The sequence below is a fragment of the Eschrichtius robustus genome, chromosome 2 (assembly GCF_028021215.1).
Source record: "Eschrichtius robustus isolate mEscRob2 chromosome 2, mEscRob2.pri, whole genome shotgun sequence".
NCBI classification, from domain to species: Eukaryota; Metazoa; Chordata; class Mammalia; order Artiodactyla; family Eschrichtiidae; genus Eschrichtius; species Eschrichtius robustus.
In genome coordinates this window covers 5,057,247-5,071,811 of record NC_090825.1, presented here as the reverse complement: position 1 = coordinate 5,071,811, position 14,565 = coordinate 5,057,247, and the positions used below count along the sequence as shown (strand labels likewise).

General features: G+C 50.8%; 1 protein-coding gene across 1 annotated transcript; it reads left to right on the top strand.

Annotated features, from left to right (window-relative positions):
* The first annotated feature begins 774 nt into the window (after nt 1-774).
* MED10 (mediator complex subunit 10) lies at nt 775-8,552 on the top strand. The gene is made up of 4 exons (XM_068535127.1): nt 775-961; nt 2,109-2,192; nt 5,809-5,911; nt 8,124-8,552. The coding sequence occupies exons 1-4, from the start codon at nt 840-842 to the stop codon at nt 8,220-8,222; spliced, it is 408 nt and encodes a 135-aa protein (XP_068391228.1). The 5' UTR covers nt 775-839; the 3' UTR covers nt 8,223-8,552.
* The last annotated feature ends 6,013 nt before the right edge of the window (nt 8,553-14,565 follow it).

Below are 14,565 nucleotides of genomic sequence, written 5' to 3'. Positions count from 1 at the left end.
CTGCCTTTCAGGGTCAGGGCAAAGGCTGAGTGGCTCCAAAAGGGAGAGGCCAGCCTCCGGAGGAGCAGGTAGGAAGCCTGCTGGACCCTGCACAGCGGCTCGCTGGTGTGGACTAAGAAGCTGAGCAAGCCCTTTGCCCGCAAGCGATTGTACCTGCCCGTAAAGAAGCGTCGGAAGGGAAGGTCTCCGAGATCTTAAAGATGGCTCATGTCAGGGGGCAGGATATCAGGTGTCTTTTCCCCTTTCTTCATTATATGTTTTTCTTTATTGTTGCAATTATTTACCATAAGTACCTGTAATTTGAATACTCAGGGAAAAAAAAGTCATTTTCATCATGGGTCAAGCTACTCTTTCCAAGTACTGCTCGCTGTGCTTCAGCCTTACGGGCGTTATCTCCTCTAACTAACCTCATGTAGCTGTCGGGTCTCATTATCCCGATTTTATGGACGGGCTCAGAGGCTCAGAGGCTTGGGAACTTGCCTAGGGCCAGTGAAGGCAGAGCGGGATCCCACAGGTCCCCATCGCGGGCTCTTTGTGGCCCTCAGAGCACGCGTGAGAGTCCTGAGCACCAACACCTGGCGCTCACCTGGGCCGCTTAGGGTTGCTGGGGCCAGGCGGAGCTGACGTCCGCCTCGCCCCACGCTCAAACCCCGCCCCCGATGCAGGCCCCGCCCCAGACACCGCCTCAGGGTCCACGCCCCGCCCCGGTGGCCCGCCCCGCCCCACCACCCAGGCCCCGCCCACCCGGCCCCAGAGGAAACGGAAGTGGTGGCGGGCCCCGGCGGAAGCCAGAGGCGCCGGGGCAGGAGCGCGCCTGCGGCGGTGCGGACGGCCGGGCCATGGCCGAGAAGTTCGACCACCTGGAGGAGCACCTGGAGAAGTTCGTGGAGAACATCCGGCAGCTCGGCATCATCGTAAGCGACTTCCAGCCCAGCAGCCAGGCCGGGCTCAACCAGAAGCTGTGAGTGGCGGCCGAGTCCGCCGGCGTGTCCCCGGCGCCAGCGGGGTGGCGTCTGTCTGTCTGGGAGCCGGGATGGGGAGCCTGGAGCCGGCCGAGAGCCGCCGCCTCTCCCCGCCCTGCTCGGGGCCGGGCCGTCCCGGGCCCTCCCGGTCCAGGCTGTGCGCAGGCGGGCTGGCCGCCGCCGCCTGTTGCAGGCCCGCCTCCTTCCCGCTTTGCCGCGCTGGGACCTTGTCTTGGGGCCGCGTTTGGACACGTTTATCAGTCTCCGTTTGTGGGTCTGTCAGGGGGAGGCGTGCTTCTGAATCTGAGTCTCGCCCCACGCACGTAGGACTCCCTCCCCTTCGGCGGGGGGTTCCGCCCCTGCCCCCCGAGGGGAGGCGGGCTTCACGCGGCCGTGCGGTGAAATGGGCCCCGGGAAGGTGAGGGCTCAGGGACCGCTTGATGCCTAGGCCCGAAGGGAGGAATCGGATGATGGTGGGCGGTGGTGGGGTGCGACGGGCCACAGCACGTTTATGAAGTGGTTTTTGGGGCAGCAGCCCTGTGCTGGCCGCGGTGCCCGGCCCTAGGGTGGACAAAAGGCAGATACAAATCGGATGCTCCGGAGAAGGGCCCACCGCTGTACGGAGGGCACAGCACCAACCTGTTTGCAAGCCCGCCTTGCGTACCCGGTGCTGCGGGACTAGCCGGCTGATCTAGGAAGGCTCCCGCGGGGAGCTGAAGTTAGACTAGGCAGCCGCGGCTTGCTTTCCCCCAGGCTTTGAGGATGGTTGCTTGGACTGGAGTCGCCCACCCCGGGCGTCGTCTGACACCGCACACAAAATCCCCGCCACCGCAGGGTGAATGTTTTTGAGAGAGGGCTCGTATTTTTCATCAGAGTCTCAGAGGCTCCTGCCCTCATTCCTATTGGTTCCTGTCCCCCAGTATTGGCAATTCCTTGTTTAAAAAGAAAATCAGGAGATAGGTGAGCGTATGATACAACGCCAAAGTTTTCCTAGGAATTCCGTAGCTAACCAAAGAGCTGAGAGCCACATGTAACCTGTGCTTGTGCAAGGAACACGCGTGTGGATCCCTGGCCGGCCAGGTGTGGGTGGTGCTCAGTGCCGTCGTCCCAATTAACCTAACGTCCCATTTTTGCTTTTTCCCTCAGGAATTTTATTGTTACTGGCTTACAGGATATCGATAAGTGCAGACAGCAACTTCATGATATTACTGTCCCTTTAGAAGTATTTGAGTAAGTAGCGTTCTTGATATTCTAATTATTGTTTAGTTTTGCTGTAATCATTTCCTCAACTACCAGTATTTAAGTGTCTGCTATGTGGCAGGCATGGTCTGGGTGCTTCGTATATGCTAGGGAAGAAAACAGACAAAAATACCCGTCGTCATGGAGCTTATGTTCTAATGGGATTAAACCATTAAAAAAAAAAAAAATCTCAGGGACTTCCCTGGTGGCGCAGTGGTTGAGAATCCGCCTGCCAAGGCAGGGGACACAGGTTCAAGCCCTGGTCCGGGAAGATCCCACATGCCGCGGAGCAACTTAAGCCCGTGAGCCACAACTACTGAAGCCCACGCGCCTGGAGCGCGTGCTCCACAACAAGAGAAGCCACTGCAATGAGAAGCCCGCGCGCCGCAATGAAGAGTAGCTCCCCGCTCGCCACAACTAGAGAGAGCCTGCACACAGCAACGAAGACCCAACGCAGCCAAACATAAATTAATTAACTTTAAAAAAAACCCTCAGTATTGTATTGTTTAAAAAGAGTTGCATGTGAATAAAGGCTTTTTAAATATGTGAAGAACATCCTAGGCTCTTAAAATCTTGCTTATGTAAAAGGACAACCACATGAATTCCTTTTTTTTTTCTTGAGAAGGAAAAAGTCTTATGCAGCTATATTATAAATTAAAAAAAAATTAAAGCCAGAAACAACCCGAGAAGTACGAATTTGGTCTGGTATCCCCCCAGACTGCCCTGGCAGTGCTGGTTCTAGGAGATGATAATATCTGCTCTGTTGAAAAAAAAAGTTCTTAGGCCAGGTATGTTTGGTAAGGCTTTTTACCGTTTTCTGCGAGAGAGTTACCTGCACCTGGGCACAGTCCTGGCCTAGAGAACGCCTCTAGGAAATAAACTCTTTAGGTTTTATCCATCCAGGTTTTATCACACTGATTTCACTGGTGAAAGAACCAGTAAGTAACTGTAGTGGCTGTTTAACTAGTCAGTGTCAGAGCTGAGACTAAAATTCTGGACTTCTTCTTTTTTTTTTTTTTTTTTTAACTTTATTGGAGTATAGTTGATTTACAATGTTGTGTTAATTTCTGCAGTACGGCAAAGTGATTCAACTATACATATATATATATATTCTTTTCCATATTCTTTTCCATTATGATTTATCACAGGATATTGAATGTAATTCCCTGTGCTATACAGTAGGACCTTGTTGATCCATCCTATATTAGTGTCTGCTAACCCCAAACTCTCACTCCATCCCTCTCCCACCCCCCTTCCCCTTGGCAACCACAAATCTGTTCTCTCTGTCTGTGAGTCTGTTTCTATTTCGTAGATATGTTCATTTGTGTCGTGTTTTAGATTCCACATATAAGTGATAGCTTGTGATATTTGTCTTTCTGACTTCACTTAGTATGACAATCTCTAGGTCCATCCATGTTGCTGTAAATGGCATTATTTCATTATTTTTTATGGCTGAGTAGTATTCCATTGTGTATATATACACACCACATCTTTATCCATTCATCTGTGGATGGACACTTAGGTTGTTTCCGTGTCTTGGCTATTGTAAATAGTGTTGCTATGAACATAGGGGTGCGTGTATCTTTTTGAATTATAGTTTTGTCTGTGTATATGCCCAGGAGTGGGATTGCTGTATCATATGATAGCTCTATTTTTAGTTTCAAATCCTGGACCTGTGTTGACCAGGGCCAATTCTCTGGGCCAAGCGGCCTCCCTCCCGGAGCTGCCTTGGAACAGCAAGAGTATTCTGGGGCTTTTTGCAGTAAAACTACAAATGTAAATCACTAGAGTTCCTTGAACAGTAAAAGGAAAAGTTACCTTTTTACATCCCCAAAGGTCAGAGATGAAAGTCCCAGTTACAGCACAGCTTGGCAGCTGGCCACCAAGTCAGGACACACAGGCTGCAGTTTTCCCAGCCTCAGCTCTGTCCTCACCTGCTGGCCAAGGTGTCACGTGTTCCCAGGTGGGAGCGAAGGTCTGTCTTGTACGTGTGCTGCAGCTCCAGACTCCTGCTCGTGAAGTGCGGCAGGGTGGAGGCTGATTTCCCTTCCTTAAAGGTCCTCATTAGAGCCATTCTGGTCACGAGGGTGTGGGATGAGTATATTGACAGATGCCAAGGAACTACTCCTGGCTTCTGAAGTGGAGCAAATGAGAGGAAGACAGATGGGAAAGACCGCTGAAGAGGCGGGGGCAGCGAGGCCTCGGCCAGCACAGCCAGAGCCGGTGGGTGCAGGGGCAGCAGAGGCCCCCGTGGGGACCTGGGATGGGGTGGCCTCTGAGCACCCAGCAAGCAGCAGATCTGAACTGTCGGTCAGTCTGTGCCGAGGTAGAATGGTGTCCAGGCCCGTTCTCAGGCACGCCGACTGCGTCTGTAGCAGAGATACCAGTGTAAACCTCGGCCCTTCTGCCCGGTGCTTCGGGTTAGTGAGTTGGCAGAAGTGGGAGTCAACCCTCGAGTCTTCAAAGAAGAACCCAATCCAAAGGACATCACTGTCGAAAGGGGTTGTTTATTTAGGACATTTGGGCCTGTTGGGGTTTTTTTTCCCCCCAGAAATGGATGGATTTTGCTTAGGATTTAACCAGAATGTTGCTTTTTTCATTCCGTCGTTTCAGATACATCACAATAAAATGGGATTTCTAGAGCTTTTGATTTATTAGTATTTCTCTATCTGTCATAAATAAAAGCCAGTTTTTATGCCGTTAACAGCAACCTAACAGTGTCTTTAATCTGAAGTGATAATTTTTTTTAACTGAAGCATAAAAATGCAAAAATCAGACTTAGTGTAGTGATGGTGGTTTTTGTTTCTTTGTAATGAGTAATTCAGTTTAGCTGAATGATGCGAAGGTCTTCAAGGTGCAGAAGTAGGCAGGTGGCCTTCCGCAGGTAAAATGTGGTTATTCATCTAGGCAGTACACTTAATGAAATCTTTGGGAAGATGAAGACATTTTGGGGACACGTGTTGAAAATTTCACGAAACAGTTTTATACTGCTAAGAAATAATTGGAGAGAATCTGTCTCTGTTAAATTTAAGTTACTTAGGTATTTTTAGGAAAGTAGTGTATCATTCCCCCCTCTCTCCAGTTGGTAAACTCGTCTCAGGACAGGCAAAGCCAGCCCTCTCCTGCTCGCCGCTCTCCCCTCACCGACTCTGCAGCCCCGAGGCTCCTCTGCAGAGGACGGGGTGGGCCTGGTGGGGTTGCATCTCGGTGGGCCCCCTGTGTTGCTCAGGCCTGAAGCCCTGGCCCACGCTTAGTTCAGGAGCTGCCTGACCTTACAGGTTGTTGTGAGGATAAAAAGGTGGTGGCCGTGAAACCTTTTGAAAAACACAAGTGCTAAAAATGTGAACTGGTGTGGCTGTGAAGCTTGCTTGGTTTATAAGTGATCGTTACTCGATTTCATGAGTTATTCATATTAGAAGTAATGTGAGTGCAAGTCATCTATACTTGTATAAACGAAGGAATCCTAATTCACCTGGTTCCTGGACACAGCTTCTTCTAAACAGGGCCATGTGAGGTTACAGATCTCTACCTTTGTTTTTTCCCCATAAGAAAACTGTGAGAGGAGGTATCAGCCATGAATGTTAATTGAGATGTTTCATGTTTCCAGATACATAGATCAAGGTCGAAATCCCCAACTCTATACCAAAGAGTGCCTGGAGAGGGCTCTGGCTAAAAATGAACAAGTTAAAGGCAAGATTGACACCATGAAGGTAAGGTTCTTGGGAACAGAAGATAATGTCAAAACATCAAGGAATGCTCACAAAGCAAATTTGGCTAATAGACTTTGTAAAACATCAGCTTCTTGACAACATTACACAATTGAGATTTCTGAAATGCGTAACAGGTAATAAAATTAAATATTATCAAGCCATGTGGTAGCATAATAAATGTAGCGACGTGGCTAGCCTCACGTTTACGGAAGTCTGGGTTAATTTTTGTGCTGTTAGTCGTTGTTGGCTAACTGTGCTTGTTTCCATTTTTACGCGTTTAGTATCTCCAGGTTGCCCTTTGGTGCTTTCTGAGTCCTCCTGTTCGGCCTTTTTCTGTAACTGTGGGTCTTTGGTTTAGAGGATTGCCGAATCCTCCTTGACTTCTCTTTCTCCGGTGGTCGTCTCCAGCTTCCGACTCCAGATCGCTTTGTACCGTATACCCTGTTCTCCACAGAGACCCTACTCTTTGTGTTTCTTGGTTTTGATGGGATCGAGAAAACTCTGCATCTTGAACATGGTGTATGGAGTGTTTTCTTACCTACCTGCATTGACTCTCGTGTGGCCGGGGCATGGGGTGTGGTTTTCCTTTAGGTGGGTGGTGCCACCCCTTCCTGTTGGCCTCAAACAGCGAGCCCTCCTGCCTCTCCACCCCCGTCCTTCATTCTGGCCCGGCAGCGCTGGCCTCGTTTGCGTTTCTGGAATTCACCAGCCCGTCTCCTTCCCGTCCATTCCCCTGCCGTCTCCTCTGCTGGGACTCCTGCACGTCCTCTGCCCACAGCCTGTCCTCCCTGGTCAGCGTGTCGCCTCCTCTGAGAGGCCTTGCGGACCAGCCTTGGCTGATAAGGCTCAGCCCTTCTGTCTGTGTCCTGTGTCCTCTGCCGCAGCCTAAGCCCCAGGATGCGAGGGGCACGAGTGTGGTGTTCCCTCTGCTGCCCAGGGGCACAGGGTGCCTGCTCCGTGTCTGCTGTTCGCGGGGACGGCCACGCGGAGGGCGTGCTGGCGAGGCGAGGGGCCGGCAGAGAGCTGGGGACGGGACTGCCGCGACAGGCCCGTCTCATGCTGCCTGGGCCCCCGGGGTCTGTGCTGATCTCAGGCGACCTGGCCTGGAGGTGCTTTGCTGTGAGGTGCAGTGTGGTGCCCCCGGCCTCGTTTCTGCTTTGCCAGCTTGGCGTTGAGTTGCTCTTGCACTGAGCATTGCCTCTGCGGCACGGTAGAGCTTCGGTCGAGAGCCAGCTGGGGTCGTTTGGGCCAGTCTGTGAGTGAGCTGAATCGTCCAGCTCAGGGGCCGACAGGCAGAAACCACCCCGCCCTTCCCCTTGTGAACAGGGTGGCGGCCCCAGGGTGATGCGCTCCGGTTCCCTGCGCTCCTGTTCACCTCCCTGCCTTTGTGCCTGGAGATCGCCTGTTGGCAGTGACACGAGCGACCGTGCTGTTTGTTCAGTTTGCACCCCTTTCTGTTGCCTCTTGGTGTCATTTCCTCTCATGAGATTGTGAACGTCTCGCGGTGCAGTTTGTACGCGTGGTGGGTTGAGTGATTAAACTTGCACGAGTTCTGTCTTAAGTGGTTTCTGTAGTGTTGGCATGTAGCCTTCTTTGAGGATGTGTTCCTGACCTATGTAAGGACCATCTCTTTGTTTCTATCCGCGGTGCTGCTTTTCTGAACAGCTTATAGGAAAGGGTTTTGAGATGCTGGCAGATACTTAGCTGCTTTTAAGATTGGATTAAAACAAACGTTATGCTGATACGAAAGCTCAAGGAGCGTGGTATTTGGAGAAGACAGGTTTCTAGGTGCTCTGAAAGCTTTGATCGAGAGCTGTTTGCACACAATGAGTTTGATGTGGTTCGAATTAATAATTGCTTAATTATTACGTGAAGACTCCCGTTACACGTGCTCTGTGCAAAAATCACTTCCACCTGTGTGGCTGGCTCCTCATGCGCGGGCTCCTTGTCACTTGAGGCAGGAGGGAAGAAGTTGTATTTGAATGAACATTCCTCTTTCAGGTAGTTCTCCATCTACCTGATGTACCTGCGGCACAGTTGCAAGCAGTTACCTGCTGCGGTTTGGCGGGTGTGGCATCCAGGGAGATGAGCAGACAGTGCAGGGAAAGCACAGTTTCTCTTTTGAGTTTGAGGCTCTGGTGGGGCGTCGTCTTTAATTTGGGTGATGAGTCCCAAGCAAAAACATCTTGACCATGTATATTTTTCTTCTTAGAAATTTAAAAGCCTGTTGATTCAAGAACTTTCTAAAGTATTTCCTGAGGACATGGCTAAGTACCGAAGCATCCGAGGGGAAGACCATCCTCCTTCCTAACTTCCTCCCCCGTCTGTCTGAAGATCCTTCTAGTCGTGCACGAGTGGCCGTGACCTTCAGGCAGCCTGTGACTGAGCGGCCCCGATGCTGTTTCCTGGGCCCGTCCTCCCGCCACCTTGTCCTCGTCGTTGGCCTCTGCGGGCGGCAGGGCCTGGAGGGCGTGCGGGGCTGTGCCGCCAGCTGCCCCCTCTCCCTGACGTGCTCTGTTTGGTCCTCTAGCTCTCAGAGGACTGGTGATCACACAGCTTTGAGTGCGATGTGTATGATTCTCCACGGCCAAATAGTCTTGGAAATATTAAATATGATAGGTAAAGTAAAAGTTTAAAAAAATTCTACCTAGTAGTTTTCTTTTAATACACTCTTTCTGTTCTTTTTTTTTTCTCTTTCTTTTATGGTGTCAAAGAAAGCTAAACAAAAAAAAAAGGAAAAATTCGTTTAACATAAGTACTTTAAATTCGTTTTGTATTTTATATTTTTAAGTATAGTGCATAAAGAATGTGTTCAGTGGAACTGTGTTTCCATACGTTTCAGTTAGTCTAATATAATAAAGTCTTTAAGTACTTATAAGACTTGTTCCATGTAATTATTTCTGTAACATTTTCATAGTATAGTATCTTGTATCTTGTAAACAATTGTCACTTCCCTCAAGTGTGAGGGATATAGGTAAAGTTTGTTCTCCAGGCATTTAGGCAGGAAAAGCCAAAGTGAAATGCAGGATTCTGATTTCCCCGCGGCCTCTTTCACAGAGGACATCGCGGATGTATTGACACAGTTCAGGAACGCGCCCCTCGGCCGTCCCGGGGCCCCGTGTGTCCGCCTGAGGGGGCTGCCAGACGGCAGGGACAGCTGCGTCTTCAGAGTCTGCAGGGCCGGGCGGGCCTTGGGAGGCTGCGTGGCTGGTGAACTTGGGCAATGCTGTTGCCGCCGCACCTGCGGGCTGACTTTGAGCCGCAGGCCCCAGTGCGGTGTTTCTCGAGGGTCACCGCAGACCACGGCATTGGAATGACGTGGACTCGTTTATTGGAAAGGTGGGTCCAATTCAGACCTGTTGGGTAGAGGCTTTGGGCTGGGGCTCGGGAACCTGTGTTGTTGATTTCCTGGCCCCAGTGATTCTGGACCCCTTAGAGCCAAGATCCACAATTAGGGACTTCAGTCTCATCGGTGTGTGACAGTGGGCATGGTGCGGGCTCCGCTGACTGGCCTGTGTCCGGTGAGGCCGCGGGCGTGGCCGAGTGAAGTGAGGGTCGGAGCCCAGCTCGCAGCGTTCTCCGCTGACCCCTTCCCAGGGATGGGGGCTCGTGTGTGCCCTTGCTCCCCAAGAGAGTCTTATATTTGCTAGGAGTTGGGGGCCAGGCCCCTTAGGAAGTTGCTACCTTGTTGTCAGTAGTTCCGTTCTCTCCAAAACATCACCAGAAAAGGATTCCCATCCCGGGCGCGGTTTCCTCTAGATGAGGGCTGCCCCGGCCAGTAGATCCTGGCCCCAGAGGTTCCTCTCCTGCGTTGGCTTTGCCGCTTCTGACCGCCCTGTTAGCAGCGGCACGTGGGCGGTAGGGGGCCGGGCTCAAAGCCCTTCCTCACCCCTGTGCCCACGGGACAGCTCAGTTGGTCCTGCCCCCAGTCCCCGGAGCGGCAAGAGCGGTTACCGTGTGACAGAGCCAGAAGCCACAGCTGCTGCGCAGGGAGCGGCATGTTACACGCAGCCCGGCTGTCCAGGGCGTGTTCTGACCCACTCCGTTCCGTTGACTCAGAAGAAGACATCGTTTGCAGTTCCGGCCGTGGCCCGATTACTCCAGACCATCCCTTGTCCTCTGTCTTAAAGCATCGTGCGTGACCCAGACGTGGGCCTTCTCGGAGGGTGTATTTCCATTCCCTCTGCCTGGGTGCCTGGTGGGTCCACGGGTGTCCGTAATTCCCCTCTGGGTTCTGAAACTCGCAGGATGTAGCTGGCAAAGGGCAGCTGTTGTGCACGTCCGGGGCCTGAGAATCAGGCAGCTTTCAGCTATTTCTCAGCCTTGAGAAGAACGGCTGCCGTCGATGAGTGGAGATCCAGTAGCCAGGGACGATACCAAGCCCCCCAGCCTGGGGGCCTGCTGAGCCAGGCCCAGCAGGGGCAGGGGTCGCCGGAGCCGGTCACTCTGGAATGTCCCTCCATCTTTTCAGTACAAGTTTGGGTGTGTTGGGGGGAAGCCTTGGGACCCGTCAACAACTCTTGCAGCGCATTTGACGTTGCCTCTGCAGTGGAGCCCACAAAAGATGCTGGGACGTCACGGTACGTTCCCCTAAGTTCATGGGTTGGTCTCCGTTTTGCACCAGACCTGGCATTAATATTCACTGCAAGTGCCAAACCACTTTCAAGTCCTCTTTAGGTGACTGAGCAGTCCCCGCTCAGAACGGACATTGTGTGAGTCACGTGAAAGGTCTGCAGGCGGCCTTCTTGCAGACTCACGGTGAAGGTGGCATGTTGAGCGTAACTGCCTACGGCCTTTAGATTTCACTGGAAGGTCCAAGACCGCATCCTAGACTCAGGCTGTGCGCACTTGACCTCACTGCCCCTTCCCTTGGCCCTTTGACCCCTCCTCTCAAGGGCCTCATTTCAGTTAAAGCAATGATTGTTGGAGTCATCCTGGCGCAATAGCAACCGTTTTGATGGGCTGCTTCTCTACGTCACCCCTGTTCATCCATGACACCTAGTTAGTTGCAAATTCCTCCTTCGATTTTGAAGTCACACCCCCCTGCACTTCCCCAAAACACTGATCAACCAACCAACCAACCTGAAAGCCCAGTGATTTTCAACGCACAGCTACATCACTCTGGCACCAAGAGGTGGATCCTGGGGCCTGAGGCTTTAAAAGTCACTATTCTTGTTACCTACGCTGCCCCTGCGGTTAAGAAAATGAAAAAGCAAATATTAAGCCCTGCCTTTATGCAGAAGTAGGATGCCCTTCATCTTTTTGTGTGTACAATCATGTTCATTACGGAAAACTCTGAAAAATATAGCTAAGAGAGGCACACATATTGCTGTCCTTATTGTTAATATTGTGCCTTTTATTCATCTAGACGTTTTTCTACAAACACACACAAATGAATAGCTAGATGTGGAATTATTCCTGTACACATGAGTTAGTAAAGTGCTTTTTTTTTTTTTTTTTTTTTTTTTTAAACAGTGTACGACAAACATCTAGGCCAGTCAATGAACTTCCTACGTAATAATTTTTAACGCTTAGTGTTCCATTAATGTGTAGTGTTGTCACTTACGTGCCAGATACGGGTTAAGCACGCTGCACACGTTGACTCAGTCCCCACAGGAAGTCTGTGGGGTGGTTTACAGAAGAGAAAGCTGAGGCACAGAGAGGTCGGGTGGCCTGCTCAGGTCACCCAGCTAACAAGGGCGGAGCGGGGCTTACACCTGATTTCTGGAAGTCTGAAATCGAGGTGTAGGCAGGACCACGCTCTCTCCAAGGGCTGCAGGGGAGGATCCTTCCTGCCTCTTCCAGCTTCTGGAGGCTCCAGCTGTGCCTGGGCTGTTGGCAGCATCACCCTGGTCTCTGCCTCAGTCTTCACGTGGCTGTCTTCTCTGTGTCTCTTATAATGACATTTATTGCTGGACTTAGGGCCGCCTGGAAAATCCAGGATGGTCTCGTCTCATGATCCTTAACTACATCTGCAAGGACTCTTCTTCCAAATAACGTCGAATTTGCGGAGTCTGAGAAACAGATCTTTGGAATCCACTGTTGTGCACCCACTACTCTGCCCTATTAGGCAGGTCTGGCCATCGAGGCCCTGGCCTTGCTGACTCAGGGGCTGCCATGTCCATTCTCCCCGATCTGCCCAGAACCCAGCTGCCACCCCCTGTAAATGTCTGGTTCCCTCTTCCCAGTGGAGGCCGGTCATGAATTGAGAGTCGAAGATCCAGGGCTGGCGAAAACACTAAAATCATGTGCGTCCACGTAGAGACAGAAGCAACATTTGTCTTCTTCCTTGTCATAAGATCCTTTTCTGCTTTTTGAAAGGAAAAAGTTAAATTTTATAAAGGAAAAAGTAGTCACAGGCCTTTTGGCTTGGCAATAAGGAGGAAATATTGTGGGTGTCAGTGGAAGTTACAAACCCGAGAAAGTAGGATGGATGCCTTGCAGATGGCCTTGACACACACACACACACACACACACACACAGTTGGGAGTGCCTTGTGTGCATGACAAACACGTGTGGGAGCTGCAGGGGTGAGGGGTCTGGGGGAGAGGCTCTTGAAGGGCATCCACGGTCTCTGTGGCTGCATCAGCGCTGGAAGATGCTCACATAGTGCCTCAAGGGAGGAAGGGTGACAGGGGACCCCTGAAGGGACCAAATCTGCACTTCCTCATCCGACAGGGGGCTTCTTACAGCGGAGTTGGCGGCTCCTGAGTTGTAAGTGCGGGTTCTCCCTATAGCTCATCACACATAAGCTCTGGCTAATCATCCACAGGAACACTGTTTAAAAAATCAACCATTTAAAAAGAATTGTTTTTTTGGGTAAGTGTGCTGTGAACAACAAGAAAGTCCATGCACACGTCCATTTAATTTTGAAACAAGTTGGCCATGCAGGAGGAGGCCCGTTGGGATTCAAGGGCCGCCTCTAGCTGCAGTGTTTATTTCACACAAGACCCCGTGCTTTATGCCTGTGTCTACACCTGCCGATCGGGTCCTTCCCAATGGGTGACTGAGGGGAACACTGCTCTGTGATGTTCAGGTCATCACGACACAGGGAGAAGGCGGCCGTCTGCAAGCCAGAAAGAGAGTTTCCACCAGAACGAGCTGCAGACAGGCACCCTGATCTTGGCCGTCCAGCCTCCAGAGCTGTGAGGAGTAAAGTCTGTTGTTTAAGCCGCTCCTTCTGCGGTCACGGCTGCTGGGAACAGCTGCTGGGAACAGACTAAGACATGTGGTTCCTCTTGACAGTGCTCAGGGCTTTTCAGGCACTCAGTCAATTCGTTGTGATCGGTCAGTAAAGGGTCACTCACTTTCATTATTTCTCTCTTAATTTTGCTGAGTCTGATTGCTCGTCTTGGCTCCCAGAGCAAATGTCAAATTTTTTTTGCCACCAAACACTCGGCCTAAGCAGGATGCTTAGCGCTGGTTGGGGTGGGAGGGTGGTGATGACGAGAAGGCTGGTGATATGGAGACATCTCCCTGCTTAGACAGGCTTCAAGCAGCCCGTGCCCGGGTCATTTGTTTCTCTCTTTTAAACTGTTCCTGCCAAGACACAAAATCCAAGACGAGAGGGAGACAGACTGGACTGGCTTTGAAGTGGGCGCAGACCATGGGGCTCACAAGAGCAGTCTTCCCGTCCTTTTTGGTGGTGGAGACATTAGGATAATGAGGCAGAAGTGGGGACAGCCTTGCTCGGCAGCTGAGCAAGCACAAGCTGAGAAGACAAGGGACGCGCTGGTGGGATATTTATTCCTGGCCTCATTTACAGCATCGTCTGGTTCAGAATCAGAAATCGGCAAAGCCGCAGATTGGTGGGTCCCCCTGCTCACGGCTGGGGCTCTGAGGGAGCTCAGGCTTTCTGCACACGCCTCTGTTTTCTCTAGCATCCTGGCCCCTGTTCTGCTCTGGACTTTATCAGTTTGCTGTCTGCTCCTGTGATCGGCTCCTTGGGCTTCTGTGACCGAGTTACGTTCTGCAAGACCTTTTGCTGCCCAGCGATTAAGGGACTCGTGTGGGAGACAAGCAAGATGGTTAGAATCTCTTCCAGGGGAACTTTTCCACTTTTTCATTTTTGTTGTGGAATGGTAGTCCCAACGGAGCTGGGATTTTTCACAGTGATCCAGAAGCATTGATTTTTTTTTCCCACTATCTTTGACATGTCAAAGGCTTTTAGGGGTGAGAAATCTTATATACCATAATAATATCAACACTACTTTAAAATTTAAAAACAATTTTACATACCTATCTCACTTGATAATTTAAATATACATCAAAACTAATCATGCATATGTATATGTGTGTAATTTTATTACATTCATCTTATTATAACTTTATTTTATTACACTCTTTATTGGCCTTTATCTACTGTTTCATGTAGGTTGGCTGCAAATTAGGGAAGTTTCAGATAACAGTGAGTTAAAAAAGATAGGTGTTTTTTTATCTCCTGTGACAAGCAATTCCAAGTTTTCTGCCCAGAATAGCTGTAGCTGTTCACAAGCATCAACCAGGACCCACACTGATCTGCCTCTTTCCTCTGCCATTTTTAGCACATGGCTTTGTCTTCACATCACAAGATGGCTGCTGAAACTCCGGGTATCGTGCCTGCATTCCAGGCAGAGTAAACATAGAAGAGGAAGGGCAAAGTGTGATGGGCAAAA

Bases quoted from the DNA above. Each gene is read 5' to 3' on its own strand.
- MED10 (XM_068535127.1), top strand. From the start codon at position 840: ATGGCCGAGAAGTTCGACCACCTGGAGGAGCACCTGGAGAAGTTCGTG. The intron at 962-2,108 runs GTGAGTGGCGGC...TTTTTCCCTCAG, and splicing joins GCCGGGCTCAACCAGAAGCT to GAATTTTATTGTTACTGGCT. The intron at 5,912-8,123 runs GTAAGGTTCTTG...TTTTCTTCTTAG, and splicing joins GCAAGATTGACACCATGAAG to AAATTTAAAAGCCTGTTGAT.